The 13,445-nt window shown below is 45.2% G+C and overlaps 1 protein-coding gene across 1 annotated transcript in view; it reads left to right on the forward strand.

Moving 5' to 3' along the window:
* The window catches only part of lgi2a (leucine-rich repeat LGI family, member 2a), a 39,815-nt gene that overhangs the window by 2,237 nt on the left and 24,133 nt on the right, over window positions 1-13,445 (forward strand). Inside the window, exon 2 of the mRNA XM_046329095.1 lies at window positions 11,656-11,727. Within this exon, the coding sequence (XP_046185051.1) occupies window positions 11,656-11,727 (72 nt within the window). The remainder of the gene's footprint in view (window positions 1-11,655; window positions 11,728-13,445) is intronic.

Below are 13,445 nucleotides of genomic sequence, written 5' to 3' on the forward strand. Positions count from 1 at the left end.
ATACAAAAAGGAAACTGATGGATTTAAATAAACAGTGCCTTCAGAAAGTAGTCACACCCCTTGACTTGTTCCACATTTTGTGGACAAATTGAAAACATGTTTTTAGAAATGTTAGCACATTTATTGAACGTGAAATATAGAAATATCTAAATTACATATGTATTCACACCCCTGACTCAATACATCTTAGAATTACCTTTGGCAATGATTACAGCTCAAATCAAATTTGATTTATTTGTCACATACACATGTGTAGCAGATGTTATTGTGGGTGTAGCGAAATGCTTGTGTTTCTAGATACAACAGTGCAGTAATATCTTAAATTTCACAACAATACAGACAGGGCACACAACCTAATAGTAAAATAATGGAATTAAGGAATATATAAATATTAGGATGAGCATTGTCAGAGTGGCATAGACTAAAATACAGTAGAATAGAATGCAGTATATAAGATGAGTAAAGCAAAAATATGTAACCATTATTAAAGTGACTAGTGTTCCGTTAAAGTGGCCAGTGATTTCAAGTCTATCTATATGGGGCAGCGTTCAGGTTCAGGGTTACGAAACTGGGTGGAAGCCGCCTAGTGATGGCTATTTAAAAGTCTGATGTCCACCATTGTTCCTGTACCTGCCACCCTACACCCACTTCAATTTGCATACTGCCCCAATAGGTCCACAGATGATGCGATCACCATCACACTGCACACTGCCCTATCCCATCTGGACCAGAGGAATACCTATGTAAGAATGCTGTTCATTGACTTCAGTGCGGCATTTAAGATCATAGTACCCTCCAAGCTCATCATTCAGCTTCAGGCCCTGGGTCTCAACCCCACCCTGTGCAATTGGGTCCTGGACTTCCTGATAGGCTACCTCCAGGTGGTGAAGGTAGGATACATCTCCACTTTGCTGATCCTCAACACTGGGGCCCCACAAGCGTGCATGCTCAGCCCCCTCCTGTACTCCCTGTTCACCCATGACTGCATGGCGAATTACACCTCCAACTCAATCATCAAGTTTGCAGACGATACAACAGTAGTAGGCCTGATTACCAACAATGACGAGACAGCCTACAGAGAGGAGGTGATTGCATTGGATTGTGGTGTCAGGAAAAGAACCTCTTACTCAACGTCAACAAAACAAAAGGAGATTATCGTGGATTTCAGGAAACAGCAGAGGGAACACGCTCCTCTCCACATCAACGGGAGGGAGCAGGTGGAAAGCTTCAAAGTTCCTCGGCGTACACATCACTGACGATCTGAAATGATCCACCCACACAGACAGAGCGGTGTCTCAGGAGGCAGAAGAAATTTGGCTTGACACCTAAAACCCTCACAAACCTTTACAGATGCACAATTGAGAGCATTCTGTCAGGCTGTATCACCAGAGGGTGGTGTGGTCTTCCCAACACATCACCAGGGGCAAACTACCCACCCGCAAGGACACCTACAGCACCCGATGTCACAGGAAGGCAAAAAAGATAATCAAGGTCAACAACCACCCAAGCTACTGCCTTTTCACCCTGCTATAATCCAGAAGGCGAGGTCAGTACAGGTGCATCAAAGCTGGGACAGAGAGACTGAAAAACAGCTTCTATTTCAAGGCCACTATTAAATAGCCACCACTAGGCGGCTTCCACCCAGTTACATAACCCTGAACCTTAGAGGCTGCTGCCCCATATACATTGACTTGAAATCACTGGCCACATTAATAATGGTTACATATTTCTGCTTTAATCATCTCATATGTATATACTGTATTCTATTCTACTGTATTTTCATCTATGCCACTCTGACAATGCTCATCCTAATATTTATATATTCCTTAATTCCATTCTTTACTTTTAGGTTGTGTGTCTTGTCTGTATTGTTGTGAAGCAAGTGGGCACAGCAGACTGGGATAGGGAGAGATTGAATATGTCCGTAAACACTCCAGCCAGCTGGTCTGCACATGCTCTGAGGACGCGGCTAGGGATGCCGTCTGGGCCGGCAGCCATGCGAGTGTTAACACGCTTAAAAGTATTTCTCACCTCAGCCACGGAGAAGGAGAGCCCAAAGTCCTTGGTAGCGGGCCGCGTCGGTGGCAATGTGTTATCCTTAAAGCGGGCGAAGAAGGTGTTTAGCTTGTCCGGGAGCAAGACGTCGGTGTCTGTGACATGGCTGGTTACCCCTTTGTAGTCTGTGATTCTGTAGACCCTGCCACATACGTGTCGTGTCTCAAACCGTTGAACTGCAACTCCACTTTGTCTCTATACTGACGTTTTGCCTGTTTGATTGCCTTGTGGAGGGAATAACTACACTGTTTGTATTCAGTCATATTCCCAGTCAACTTGCCATGGTTAAATACAGTGGTTCACACTTTCAGTTTTGTGCGAATGCTGACATCTATCCACTGTTTCTGGTTGTGGTTGCTTAGTCACACTGGGTACAACATCTCCTTTTAACTTCCTGATAAGCTCAGTCACAGTATCTGTGTATTTGTCAATGTTATTCTCAGAGGTTACCTGGAACATGTCCCAGTCTGCTTGATCAAAACAATCTTGACGGGTGGATTCTGATTGGTCAGACCAGCTTTGAATAGTACTTAGCACAGGTGCTTCCTGTTTGAGTTTCTGCCTATAGAATGGGAGGAGCAAAATGGAGTCGTGATCAGATTTGCAGAAGGGATGGTGGGAAGGGCCTTGTAGGCATCCCAGAAGTTGGAGTAGCAGTGGTCGAGTGCTACAGTCAATGTGTTGATAGAACTTCGGTAGCTTTTACCTCAAATTTGCTTTATTAAAAACCCCAGTTACAATAAATGCGGCCTCGGGATATGTGGTTTCCAGATTGCGTAAAGTCCAGTGAAGTTCTTTAAGGGCCGTTGTGGTATCGGCTTGAGGGGGAATATACATGGCTGTGACTATAACCAAAGATAATTATTTTGGGAGGTAATACGGTCAGAATTTGAGGTATTCTAAGTTGGGTGAACAAAAGGACTTAAGTTTCTGTATGTTATCACAATGGTTAATCATGCACCCTCACCTTTCTTCTTCCCGGAGAGTTCTTTATTCCTGTCTGTGAGATATACTGAGAACCCAGCTGGCTGTATGGACAAAGACAGTATATCCAGAGAGAACTATGTTTCTATGAAACAGAGTATGTTACAATCCCTGATGTCTCTCTGGAAGGAAATTCTCGCCCACTCCGAAAACCTCTTCTCCGCCGGCTGTGCTTTTGATCAGCCTCTGGAATCAGTTTAATTGCCCTGGGCTGTACGAACAAAGGATCCAATGTGGGAAAGTCGTATTCCTGGTTGTAATGCTGGTGAGTTACCGCTGCTCTGATATCAAAAAGTTATTTCCGGCTGTATGTAATAACACAAAAAATGTCCTGGGCAAATAATGTAAGAATTAACACAAAAAAAACATGAAGAGTGGTACTCAGTGATGCGTTGCGTTAGATTTGCCCCAAACAACGCTTTCTATTCAGGACATAAAGTTTATTTCTTTAACACATTTTTTGCAGTTTTACTTTAGTGCCTTATTGCAAACAGGATGTATGTTTTGGAATATTTTTATTCTGTGTAGGTGTCCTTCTTTTCACTATGTTATTTAGGTTAGTATTGTGAAGTAACTACAGTGTTGTTGATCCACCCTCAGATTTATCCTATCATAGCCATTAAACTCTAACTGTTTTAAAGTCACCATTGGCCTCATGGTGAAATTCCTGAGTGGTTTCCTTCCTCAGGCATCGGAGTTAGGAAGTATTCCTCTATCTTTGTAGTAACTGGGTGTACTGATACACCATCCAAAGTGTAAATAATATCTTCACCATGCTCAAAGCGATATTCAATGTATGTTTTTAAAAAATTAACTATAGGTGCCCTTTTTTGCAATGCATTGGAAAACATCACCGGTCTTTGTGGTTGAATCTGTTTGACACCTCCAGGCTGTGTAATTGCTATTTGACCAAGAAGGAGAGTGATGAGTGCTGCATCAGATGACCTGGCCTCCACAATCACCTGACCTCAACTCAACTGAGATGGTTTGGGATGAGTTGGACCGCAGAGTGAAGGAAAAGCAGCCAATAAGTGCTCATAATATGTGGGAACTCCTTAAAGACTGTTGGAAAAGTATTCCAGGTGAGGCTGGTTGAAAGAATGCCAAGAGTGTGCAAAGCTGTCATCAAGGCGAAGGGTGGCTACTTTGAAGATTGTCAAATATGTTTTGATTTATGCAACACTTTTTTTGGTTACTACATTATTCCATGTGTGTCTTTTCATAGTTTTGATGTCTTCACTAGTCTTGAAGGAGTTCCCATGTATGCTGAGAACTTGATGGCTGCTTTTCCTTCACGCTACAGTCCAACTCATCCCAAACCATCTCAATTGGGTTGAGGTCGGGTGATTGTGGAGGCCAGGTCATCTGATGCAGCACTCATCACTCTCCTTCTTGGTCAAATAGCCCGTACACAGCCTGGAGGTGTGTTGGGTCATTGTCCTGTTGAAAAACAAATGATAGTCCCACTAATGCCAAGAGTGTGCAAAGGTGTCAAGGCAAAGGGTAGCTACTTTGAAAAATCTAAAATATACAATATATTTAGAATTGTTTAACACTTTTTTTGGTTACTACATGGATCCATATGTGTTATTTTAACGTTTGATGTCTTCACTATTATTATACAATGTAGAAAATAGTAAAAAATAAAGAAAAACCCTTGAATGAGTAGGTGTCCAAAATTTTTACTGGTACTGTATTTATTCAACAGTTTTTAAAATACCTGTACCCTCAATTAGATCTTTATTTATTCATTGTACAATGGACATTTCACACAATAAGCTAGGAGTATCATAAGGTCAGCCTCAGATGTCATGTTTTGTCATTTATTATCTTGTCTTGTCCCTGTGCTTCCCATTCTATTCGTTTCCCTCTGCTGGTCTTATTAGGTTCTTTCCCTCTTTCTATCCCTCTCTCTCCCCCTCCCTCTCTCACTCTCTCGCTCTCTCTTCTCTCTATCGTTCCGTTCCTGCTCCCAGCTGTTCCTATTCCCCTAATCAATCATTTAGTCTTCCCACACCTGTTCCCGATCCTTTCCCCTGATTAGAGTCCCTATTTCTTCCTTTGTGTTCCGTTCCTGTCCTGTCGGTTCCTTGTCTAGAATTCACCGTGCTGTGTTTGTGTATCGCCCTGTCGTGTCGTGTTTTCCTCAGATGCTGCGTGGTGAGCAGGTGTCTGAGTCTGTCTGGTTCAAGTGCCTTCCCGAGGCAACCTGCTGTTCACCTGCTGTTCAAGATCGAGTCTCCAGTTTTGTCCTCGTCATTTCGAGTGAAAGTTGTGTTTTTTGTTTGTATTTACTTTACTGGATTAAAGACTCTGTTTTCGCCAAGTCGCTTTTGGGTCCTCTTTCACCTGCATGACAGAAGGAACCGACCGAGGAATGGACCCAGCGACTTCAGACGCTCGTTACACTGCCGTCGAGATCCAAGGAGCCATGCTCGGCAGACACGAGCAGGAATTGTCTGCTGCTCGCCATGCCGTGGAGAACCTGGCCGCTCAGGTTTCCGACCTCTCTGGACAGTTCCAGAGTCTACGTCTCGTGCCACCTGTTACTTCCTGGCCTGCCGAGCCTCCAGAACCTAGGGTTAATAACCCACCTTGCTACTCCGGGCAGCCCACTGAGTGCCGCTCCTTTCTCACGCAGTGTGAGATTGTGTTCTCTCTCCAACCCAACACATACTCTAGAGAGAGAGCTCGGGTTGCTTACGTCATTTCACTCCTTACTGGCCGGGCTCGAGAATGGGGCACAGCTATCTGGGAGGCAAGGGCTGATTGCTCTAACAAGTTCCAGAACTTTAAAGAGGAGATGATTCGGGTTTTTGACCGTTCAGTTTTTGGTAGGGAGGCTTCTAGGGCCCTGGCTTCCTTATGCCAAGGTGAACGGTCCATAACGGATTATTCTATTGAGTTTCGCACTCTTGCTGCCTCTAGTGAGTGGAACGAGCCGGCGCTGCTCGCTCGTTTTCTGGAGGGACTCCACGCAGTGGTTAAGGATGAGATTCTCTCCCGGGAGGTTCCTTCAGATGTGGACTCTTTGATTGCTCTCGCCATCCGCATAGAACGACGGGTAGATCTTCGTCACCGGGCTCGTGGAAGAGAGCTCGCATCAACGGTGTTTCCCTGCTCCGCATCGCAACCATCTCCCTCCTCTGGCTCAGAGTCTGAGCCCATGCAGCTGGGAGGGATTCGCATCTCGACTAAGGAGAGGGAACGGAGGATCACCAACCGCCTGTGCCTCTATTGCGGAGTTGCTGGACATTTTGTTAATTCATGTCCAGTAAAAGCCAGAGCTCATCTGTAAGCGGAGGGCTACAGGTGAGCGCAACTACTCAAGTCTCTCCATCAAGATCCTGTACTACTTTGTCGGTCCATCTACGCTGGACCGGTTCGGGTGCTACATGTAGTGCCTTGATAGACTCTGGGGCTGAGGGTTGTTTCATGGACGAAGCATGGGTTCGGAAACATGACATTCCTTTCAGAGAGTTAGAGAAGCCTACGCCCATGTTCGCCTTAGATGGTAGTCATCTTCCCAGTATCAGATTTGAGACACTACCTTTAACCCTCACAGTATCTGGTAACCACAGTGAGACTATTTCTTTTTTGATTTTTCGTTCACCGTTTACACCTGTTGTTTTGGGTCATCCCTGGCTAGTATGTCATAATCCTTCTATTAATTGGTCTAGTAATTCTATCCTATCCTGGAACGTTTCTTGTCATGTGAAGTGTTTAATGTCTGCCATCCCTCCCGTTTCTTCTGTCCCTACTTCTCAGGAGGAACCTGGCGATTTGACAGGAGTGCCGAAGGAATATCATGATCTGCGCACGGTCTTCAGTCGGTCCCGAGCCAACTCCCTTCCTCCTCACCGGTCGTATGATTGTAGTATTGATCTCCTTCCGGGGACCACTCCTCCTCGGGGTAGACTATACTCTCTGTCGGCTCCCGAACGTAAGGCTCTCGAGGATTATTTGTCTGTGTCTCTTGACGCCGGTACCATAGTGCCTTCTTCCTCTCCGGCCGGGGCGGGGTTCTTTTTGTTAAGAAGAAGGACGGTACTCTGCGCCCCTGCGTGGATTATCGAGGGCTGAATGACATAACGGTTAAGAATCGTTATCCGCTTCCCCTTATGTCATCAGCCTTCGAGATTCTGCAGGGAGCCAGGTGCTTTACTAAGTTGGACCTTCGTAACGCTTACCATCTCGTGCGCATCAGAGAGGGGGACGAGTGGAAAACGGCGTTTAACACTCCGTTAGGGCATTTTGAGTACCGGGTTCTGCCGTTTGGTCTCGCCAATGCGCCAGCTGTTTTTCAGGCATTAGTTAATGATGTTCTGAGAGACATGCTGAACATCTTTGCTTTTGTCTATCTTGACGATATCCTGATTTTTTCTCCGTCACTCGAGATTCATGTTCAGCACGTTCGACGTGTTCTACAGCGCCTTTTAGAGAATTGTCTCTACGTAAAGTCTGAGAAGTGCTCTTTTCATGTCTCCTCCGTTACTTTTCTCGGTTCCGTTATTTCCGCTGAAGGCATTCAGATGGATTCCGCTAAGGTCCAAGCTGTCAGTGATTGGCCCGTTCCAAGGTCACGTGTCGAGTTGCAGCGCTTTTTAGGTTTCGCTAATTTCTATCGGCGTTTCATTCGTAATTTCGGTCAAGTTGCTGCCCCTCTCACAGCTCTTACTTCTGTCAAGACGTGTTTTAAGTGGTCCGGTTCCGCCCAGGGAGCTTTTGATCTTCTAAAAGAACGTTTTACGTCCGCTCCTATCCTCGTTACTCCTGACGTCACTAGACAATTCATTGTCGAGGTTGACGCTTCAGAGGTAGGCGTGGGAGCCATTCTATCCCAGCGCTTCCAGTCTGACGATAAGGTTCATCCTTGCGCTTATTTTTCTCATCGCCTGTCGCCATCTGAGCGCAACTATGATGTGGGTAACCGTGAACTGCTCGCCATCCGCTTAGCCCTAGGCGAATGGCGACAGTGGTTGGAGGGGGCGACCGTTCCTTTTGTCGTTTGGACAGACCATAAGAACCTTGAGTACATCCGTTCTGCCAAACGACTTAATGCCCGTCAAGCTCGTTGGGCGTTGTTTTTCGCTCGTTTCGAGTTTGTGATTTCTTACCGTCCGGGTAGCAAGAACACCAAGCCTGATGCCTTATCCCGTCTGTTTAGTTCTTCTGTGGCTTCTACTGATCCCGAGGGGATTCTTCCTTATGGGCGTGTTGTCGGGTTAACAGTCTGGGGAATTGAAAGACAGGTTAAGCAAGCACTCACGCACACTGCGTCGCCGCGCGCTTGTCCTAGTAACCTCCTTTTCGTTCCTGTTTCCACTCGTCTGGCTGTTCTTCAGTGGGCTCACTCTGCCAAGTTAGCTGGTCATCCCGGTGTTCGAGGCACTCTTGCGTCTATTCGCCAGCGCTTTTGGTGGCCGACTCAGGAGCGTGACACGCGCCGTTTCGTGGCTGCTTGTTCGGACTGCGCGCAGACTAAGTCGGGTAACTCTCCTCCTGCCGGTCGTCTCAGACCGCTCCCCATTCCTTCTCGACCATGGTCTCACATCGCCCTAGACTTCATTACCGGTCTGCCTTTGTCTGCGGGGAAGACTGTGATTCTTACGGTTGTCGATAGGTTCTCTAAGGCGGCACATTTCATTCCCCTCGCTAAACTTCCTTCCGCTAAGGAGACGGCACAAATCATTATCGAGAATGTATTCAGAATTCATGGCCTCCCGTTAGACGCCGTTTCAGACAGAGGCCCGCAATTCACGTCACAGTTTTGGAGGGAGTTCTGTCGTTTGATTGGTGCGTCCGTCAGTCTCTCTTCCGGGTTTCATCCCCAGTCTAACGGTCAAGCAGAGAGGGCCAATCAGACGATTGGTCGCATACTACGCAGCCTTTCTTTCAGAAACCCTGCGTCTTGGGCAGAACAGCTCCCCTGGGCAGAATACGCTCACAATTCGCTTCCTTCGTCTGCTACCGGGTTATCTCCGTTTCAGAGTAGTCTGGGTTACCAGCCTCCTCTGTTCTCATCCCAGCTTGCCGAGTCCAGCGTTCCCTCCGCTCAAGCGTTTGTCCAACGTTGTGAGCGCACCTGGAGGAGGGTGAGGTCTGCACTTTGCCGTTACAGGGCACAGACTGTGAGAGCCGCCAATAAACGCAGGATTAAGAGTCCAAGGTATTGTTGCGGCCAGAGAGTGTGGCTTTCCACTCGCAACCTTCCTCTTACGACAGCTTCTCGTAAGTTGACTCCGCGGTTCATTGGTCCGTTCCGTGTCTCCCAGGTCGTCAATCCTGTCGCTGTGCGACTCGCTTCTTCCGCGACATCTTCGTCGCGTCCATCCTGTCTTCCATGTCTCCTGTGTTAAGCCCTTTCTTCGCACCCCCGTTCGTCTTCCCTCCCCCTCCCGTCCTTGTCGAGAGCGCACCTATTTACAAGGTACATAAGATCATGGACATGCGTTCTCGGGGACGGGGTCACCAATACTTAGTGGATTGGGAGGGTTACGGTCCTGAGGAGAGGAGTTGGGTTCCGTCTCGGGACGTGCTGGACCGTTCACTCATTGATGATTTCCTCCGTTGCCGCCAGGATTCCTCCTCGAGTGCGCCAGGAGGCGCTCGGTGAGTGGGGGGTACTGTCATGTTTTGTCATTTATTATCTTGTCTTGTCCCTGTGCTTCCCATTCTATTCGTTTCCCTCTGCTGGTCTTATTAGGTTCTTTCCCTCTTTCTATCCCCTCTCTCCCCCTCCCTCTCTCACTCTCTCGCTCTCTCTTCTCTCTATCGTTCCGTTCCTGCTCCCAGCTGTTCCTATTCCCCTAATCAATCATTTAGTCTTCCCACACCTGTTCCCGATCCTTTCCCTGATTAGAGTCCCTATTTCTTCCTTTGTGTTCCGTTCCTGTCCTGTCGGTTCCTTGTCTAGAATTCACCGTGCTGTGTTTGTGTATCGCCCTGTCGTGTCGTGTTTTCCTCAGATGCTGCGTGGTGAGCAGGTGTCTGAGTCTGTCTGGTTCAAGTGCCTTCCCGAGGCAACCTGCTGTTCACCTGCTGTTCAAGATCGAGTCTCCAGTTTTGTCCTCGTCATTTCGAGTGAAAGTTGTGTTTTTTGTTTGTATTTACTTTACTGGATTAAAGACTCTGTTTTCGCCAAGTCGCTTTTGGGTCCTCTTTCACCTGCATGACATCAGAGTTCAAGGTCTAAATGGCAGTAGGGGATGCAACCTGGGTGTAAATAGTATTATTCTTGCCTGCCACAATCAAAATCAATTTTTCCTCATACTGTATCCCACAGCCAATCAATCTTCTGTTCCCAACAACACACTCACAAAGCAGTGTAATCTTCACTCCACACGTACCATGTGTGTGAAATCTTGTTATAGCGCCAACTGAGAATGCAGTAGCCTGGGGACAAAGATTGTACTTTTTGGAGAAATGTCCTCTGGTCTGATGAAACAAAAATAGAACTGTTTGGCCATGATGACCATCGTTATGTTTGGAGGAAAAAAGGGGGAGGCTTGCAAGCCGAAGAACACCATCCCAACCAACGGGGCTGGCAGCATCATGTTGTGGGGGTGCTTGGCTGCAGGAGGGACTGGTGCACTTCACAAAATAGATAGCATCATGAGGGAGGAAAATTACGTGGATATATTGAAGCAACATCTCAAGACATCAGTCGGGAAGTTAAAGATTGGTCGCAAATGGGTTTTCCAAATGGACAATGACCACCAAGCATACTTCCAATGTTGTGGCATAATGGCTTAAGGACAACAAAGTCAAGGTATTGGAGTGGCCATCACAAAGCACGGACCTCAATCCTATAGAAAATGTGTGGACAGAACATAAAAAGCGTGTGTGAGCAAAGAGGCCTACAAAATTGACTCAGTTACACCAGCTCTGTCAGGAGGACTGGGATTCACCCAATTTATAGTGGGAAGTCTACCCAAAACGTTTGACCCAAGTTAAACAATTTAAGGGCAATGCTATCAAATACTCATTGAGTGTATGTAAACTTCTGACCCACTGGGAATGTGGTGAAAGAAATAAAAGCTGAAATAAATCCCTCTCTACTATTGTTCTGACATTTCACATTCTTAAAATAAAGTGGTGATCCTAACTGACATAAAACAGGGAATTTCTACTCGGATTAAATGTCAGGAATTGTGAAAAAACTGAGTTTAAATGCATGTGGATAAGGTGTATGTAAATTTCCGACTTCAATTGCATGTACATACTCTCCTGCACTGTAAAAAAACCAACAAAAAAAAACAAGTCTGTCCACTGATCATTGCACTGCTACAACTGGTCTGCCTCCTCTGGCCTGCCTCCTCTGAAACTGTACCTTTTTTCTAGATATATATTTATATTTATATTTACCTTTATTTAAGTTAAGAAAAAATTCTTACTTTCAATGACGGCCTACCCCAGCCAAACCCTCCATTAACCCGGACGACGCTGGGCCAATTGTGTGCCGCCCAATGGGACTCCTTGATCATGGCTGGTTGTGATACAGCCCGGGATCGAACCCGGTTTGGTAGTGATGCCTCTAGCAATGCCTTAGATCGCTGTGCCACTCGGTCCCCTAAACGTAATCTTTTATTACTCCATAATCTTACTATCTTTCAGGAGCATTGTCAACGGGTCCTTCTCCGAGATCAAGGAGACCATGTTTGCTCACATGCCATCTCTCCAACTCCTGTGAGTCAATGACACTTGTACTATACATGAATATGCAAACGAGACATGACTACCAGTATGTGTGTCCATGGGAATGGGTAGGGGTTTAACCAGTTGGGAAATTAAGTTGAACTCAACAACAGATGGTCATAAAAAGTGTCGTTCTTAAAAAATTGATGTTTGAAAATTGATGACAGTAAGTCACTTTGGATAAAAGCGTCTGCTAAATGGCATATATTATTATATATTATTATTATATTTAAGTTTGCGACTGTAGTTACATGTATTCACATCATAGTTAAGCCCCTGCTAGTGTTGCTGCAGGTATAAAATCCTAGGAAATGTTCTGTACCTGACACAAGCTTTCTCCAATTAATAAATCAATGTCTGGTTGTGTGTGTGTATGTGTTTTGCGGGGGCAGGAGAATCTTTGTTGCATTGACATTTCTGAAGATAACTATTTATTATATGCGATTTAGTGATTAATTTAAGTTTGCCCCTCATTTTAAGCTCAACCCTGTAACATGAACTGAACTCTTGTTTTAATATAGTAAAACTATACCTTTTTTTATCAAAAGAAAACATGTAACATCTAGTAGTCAAATCATAGTGTAAAAGCAGGTGATACTCTTTTTGGCTATTTTATGGTGTTTTGTGGTAGAAAACTGAGTACGTTGAGCATAATAGATGTGTAGCCCATCTATCTATGAGTAACATGTTTTAACAAGTTCAAATGTTTTGTTAAGTTTGCATTTAATTGCACACAACATGCTTCCATTCCCCTGTCACAAGGGGATTTATAGTTGATTTTAAGATGAAATTGTCAACCCTGTTACTTTAATTGGCATTTTTCTTAACTTGATCTTGAGATGGTAAAACATGATTTTTATTAAGTTGAACATGAGTACTTATGACAGAATATAAACATTTGGTAAAAACAATTGTTATTTTAACCATAAAATAGTTATTTTTGACAGAATTACACTACCCAAAAAGCACTCTATTTATGGAACGACGCATATCTATTTAGCCAAAGCCAAGACATGAATGTTGTTCTTACCATATTCTAACCTTACATATGACTTGATATTCACATAGTTTTTGTGTGTTTTTTAATTACCTTAACATTTGACTTGTCTATTTGAGCATGTAGAGAATGTAGGCTTCGTGGAGTGCTCAGTACTGAATTTGATGATGAGCATACCTAGCAAACAGGGGATGTCCTGAGCACATTCGGTGACATTCCCATTAGGTCCCTTAAGAGTTTCGAACGTTGTGTGATGGTCCAAAGGCAATGTTCTCTGGGGGACCTTTGTCTAGTCCCCTATACGTTCCTAGGATGTCACTGAGGACCATATCAGGACCTTTTTAGGACATTCTCAGGATGTTCATTTTACTAGTCCTTAGACATTGTGTGGTGGTTCCAAGGGAACGTTCTCTAGGACTTTTCTTGGGACGTGTCTTTGTTCCCTGTAGGTTTTGTCTAGTTCCTGGTTTGTCCCGGGGATGTCCCCGAGAACATTTTTAGATCTTTCTTGGGAAGTTGTGTCATTTTGTTTAATTCCCGGTTTGTCCCAGGGACACCCCTGAAGACATTTTTTAAGACGTTCTTGGTACGTTGTGTCATGGTCCCCTGAAGCTCCCCTGATTGTCCTAGGTGTCCCAAACCATTATACACTATATATACAGAAGTATGTGGACACACCTTGAAATTAGTGGATTCGGCTATTTCAGCCACA

This window comes from Oncorhynchus gorbuscha, linkage group LG25 (genome assembly GCF_021184085.1).
Source record: "Oncorhynchus gorbuscha isolate QuinsamMale2020 ecotype Even-year linkage group LG25, OgorEven_v1.0, whole genome shotgun sequence".
Taxonomy (NCBI): Eukaryota; Metazoa; Chordata; class Actinopteri; order Salmoniformes; family Salmonidae; genus Oncorhynchus; species Oncorhynchus gorbuscha.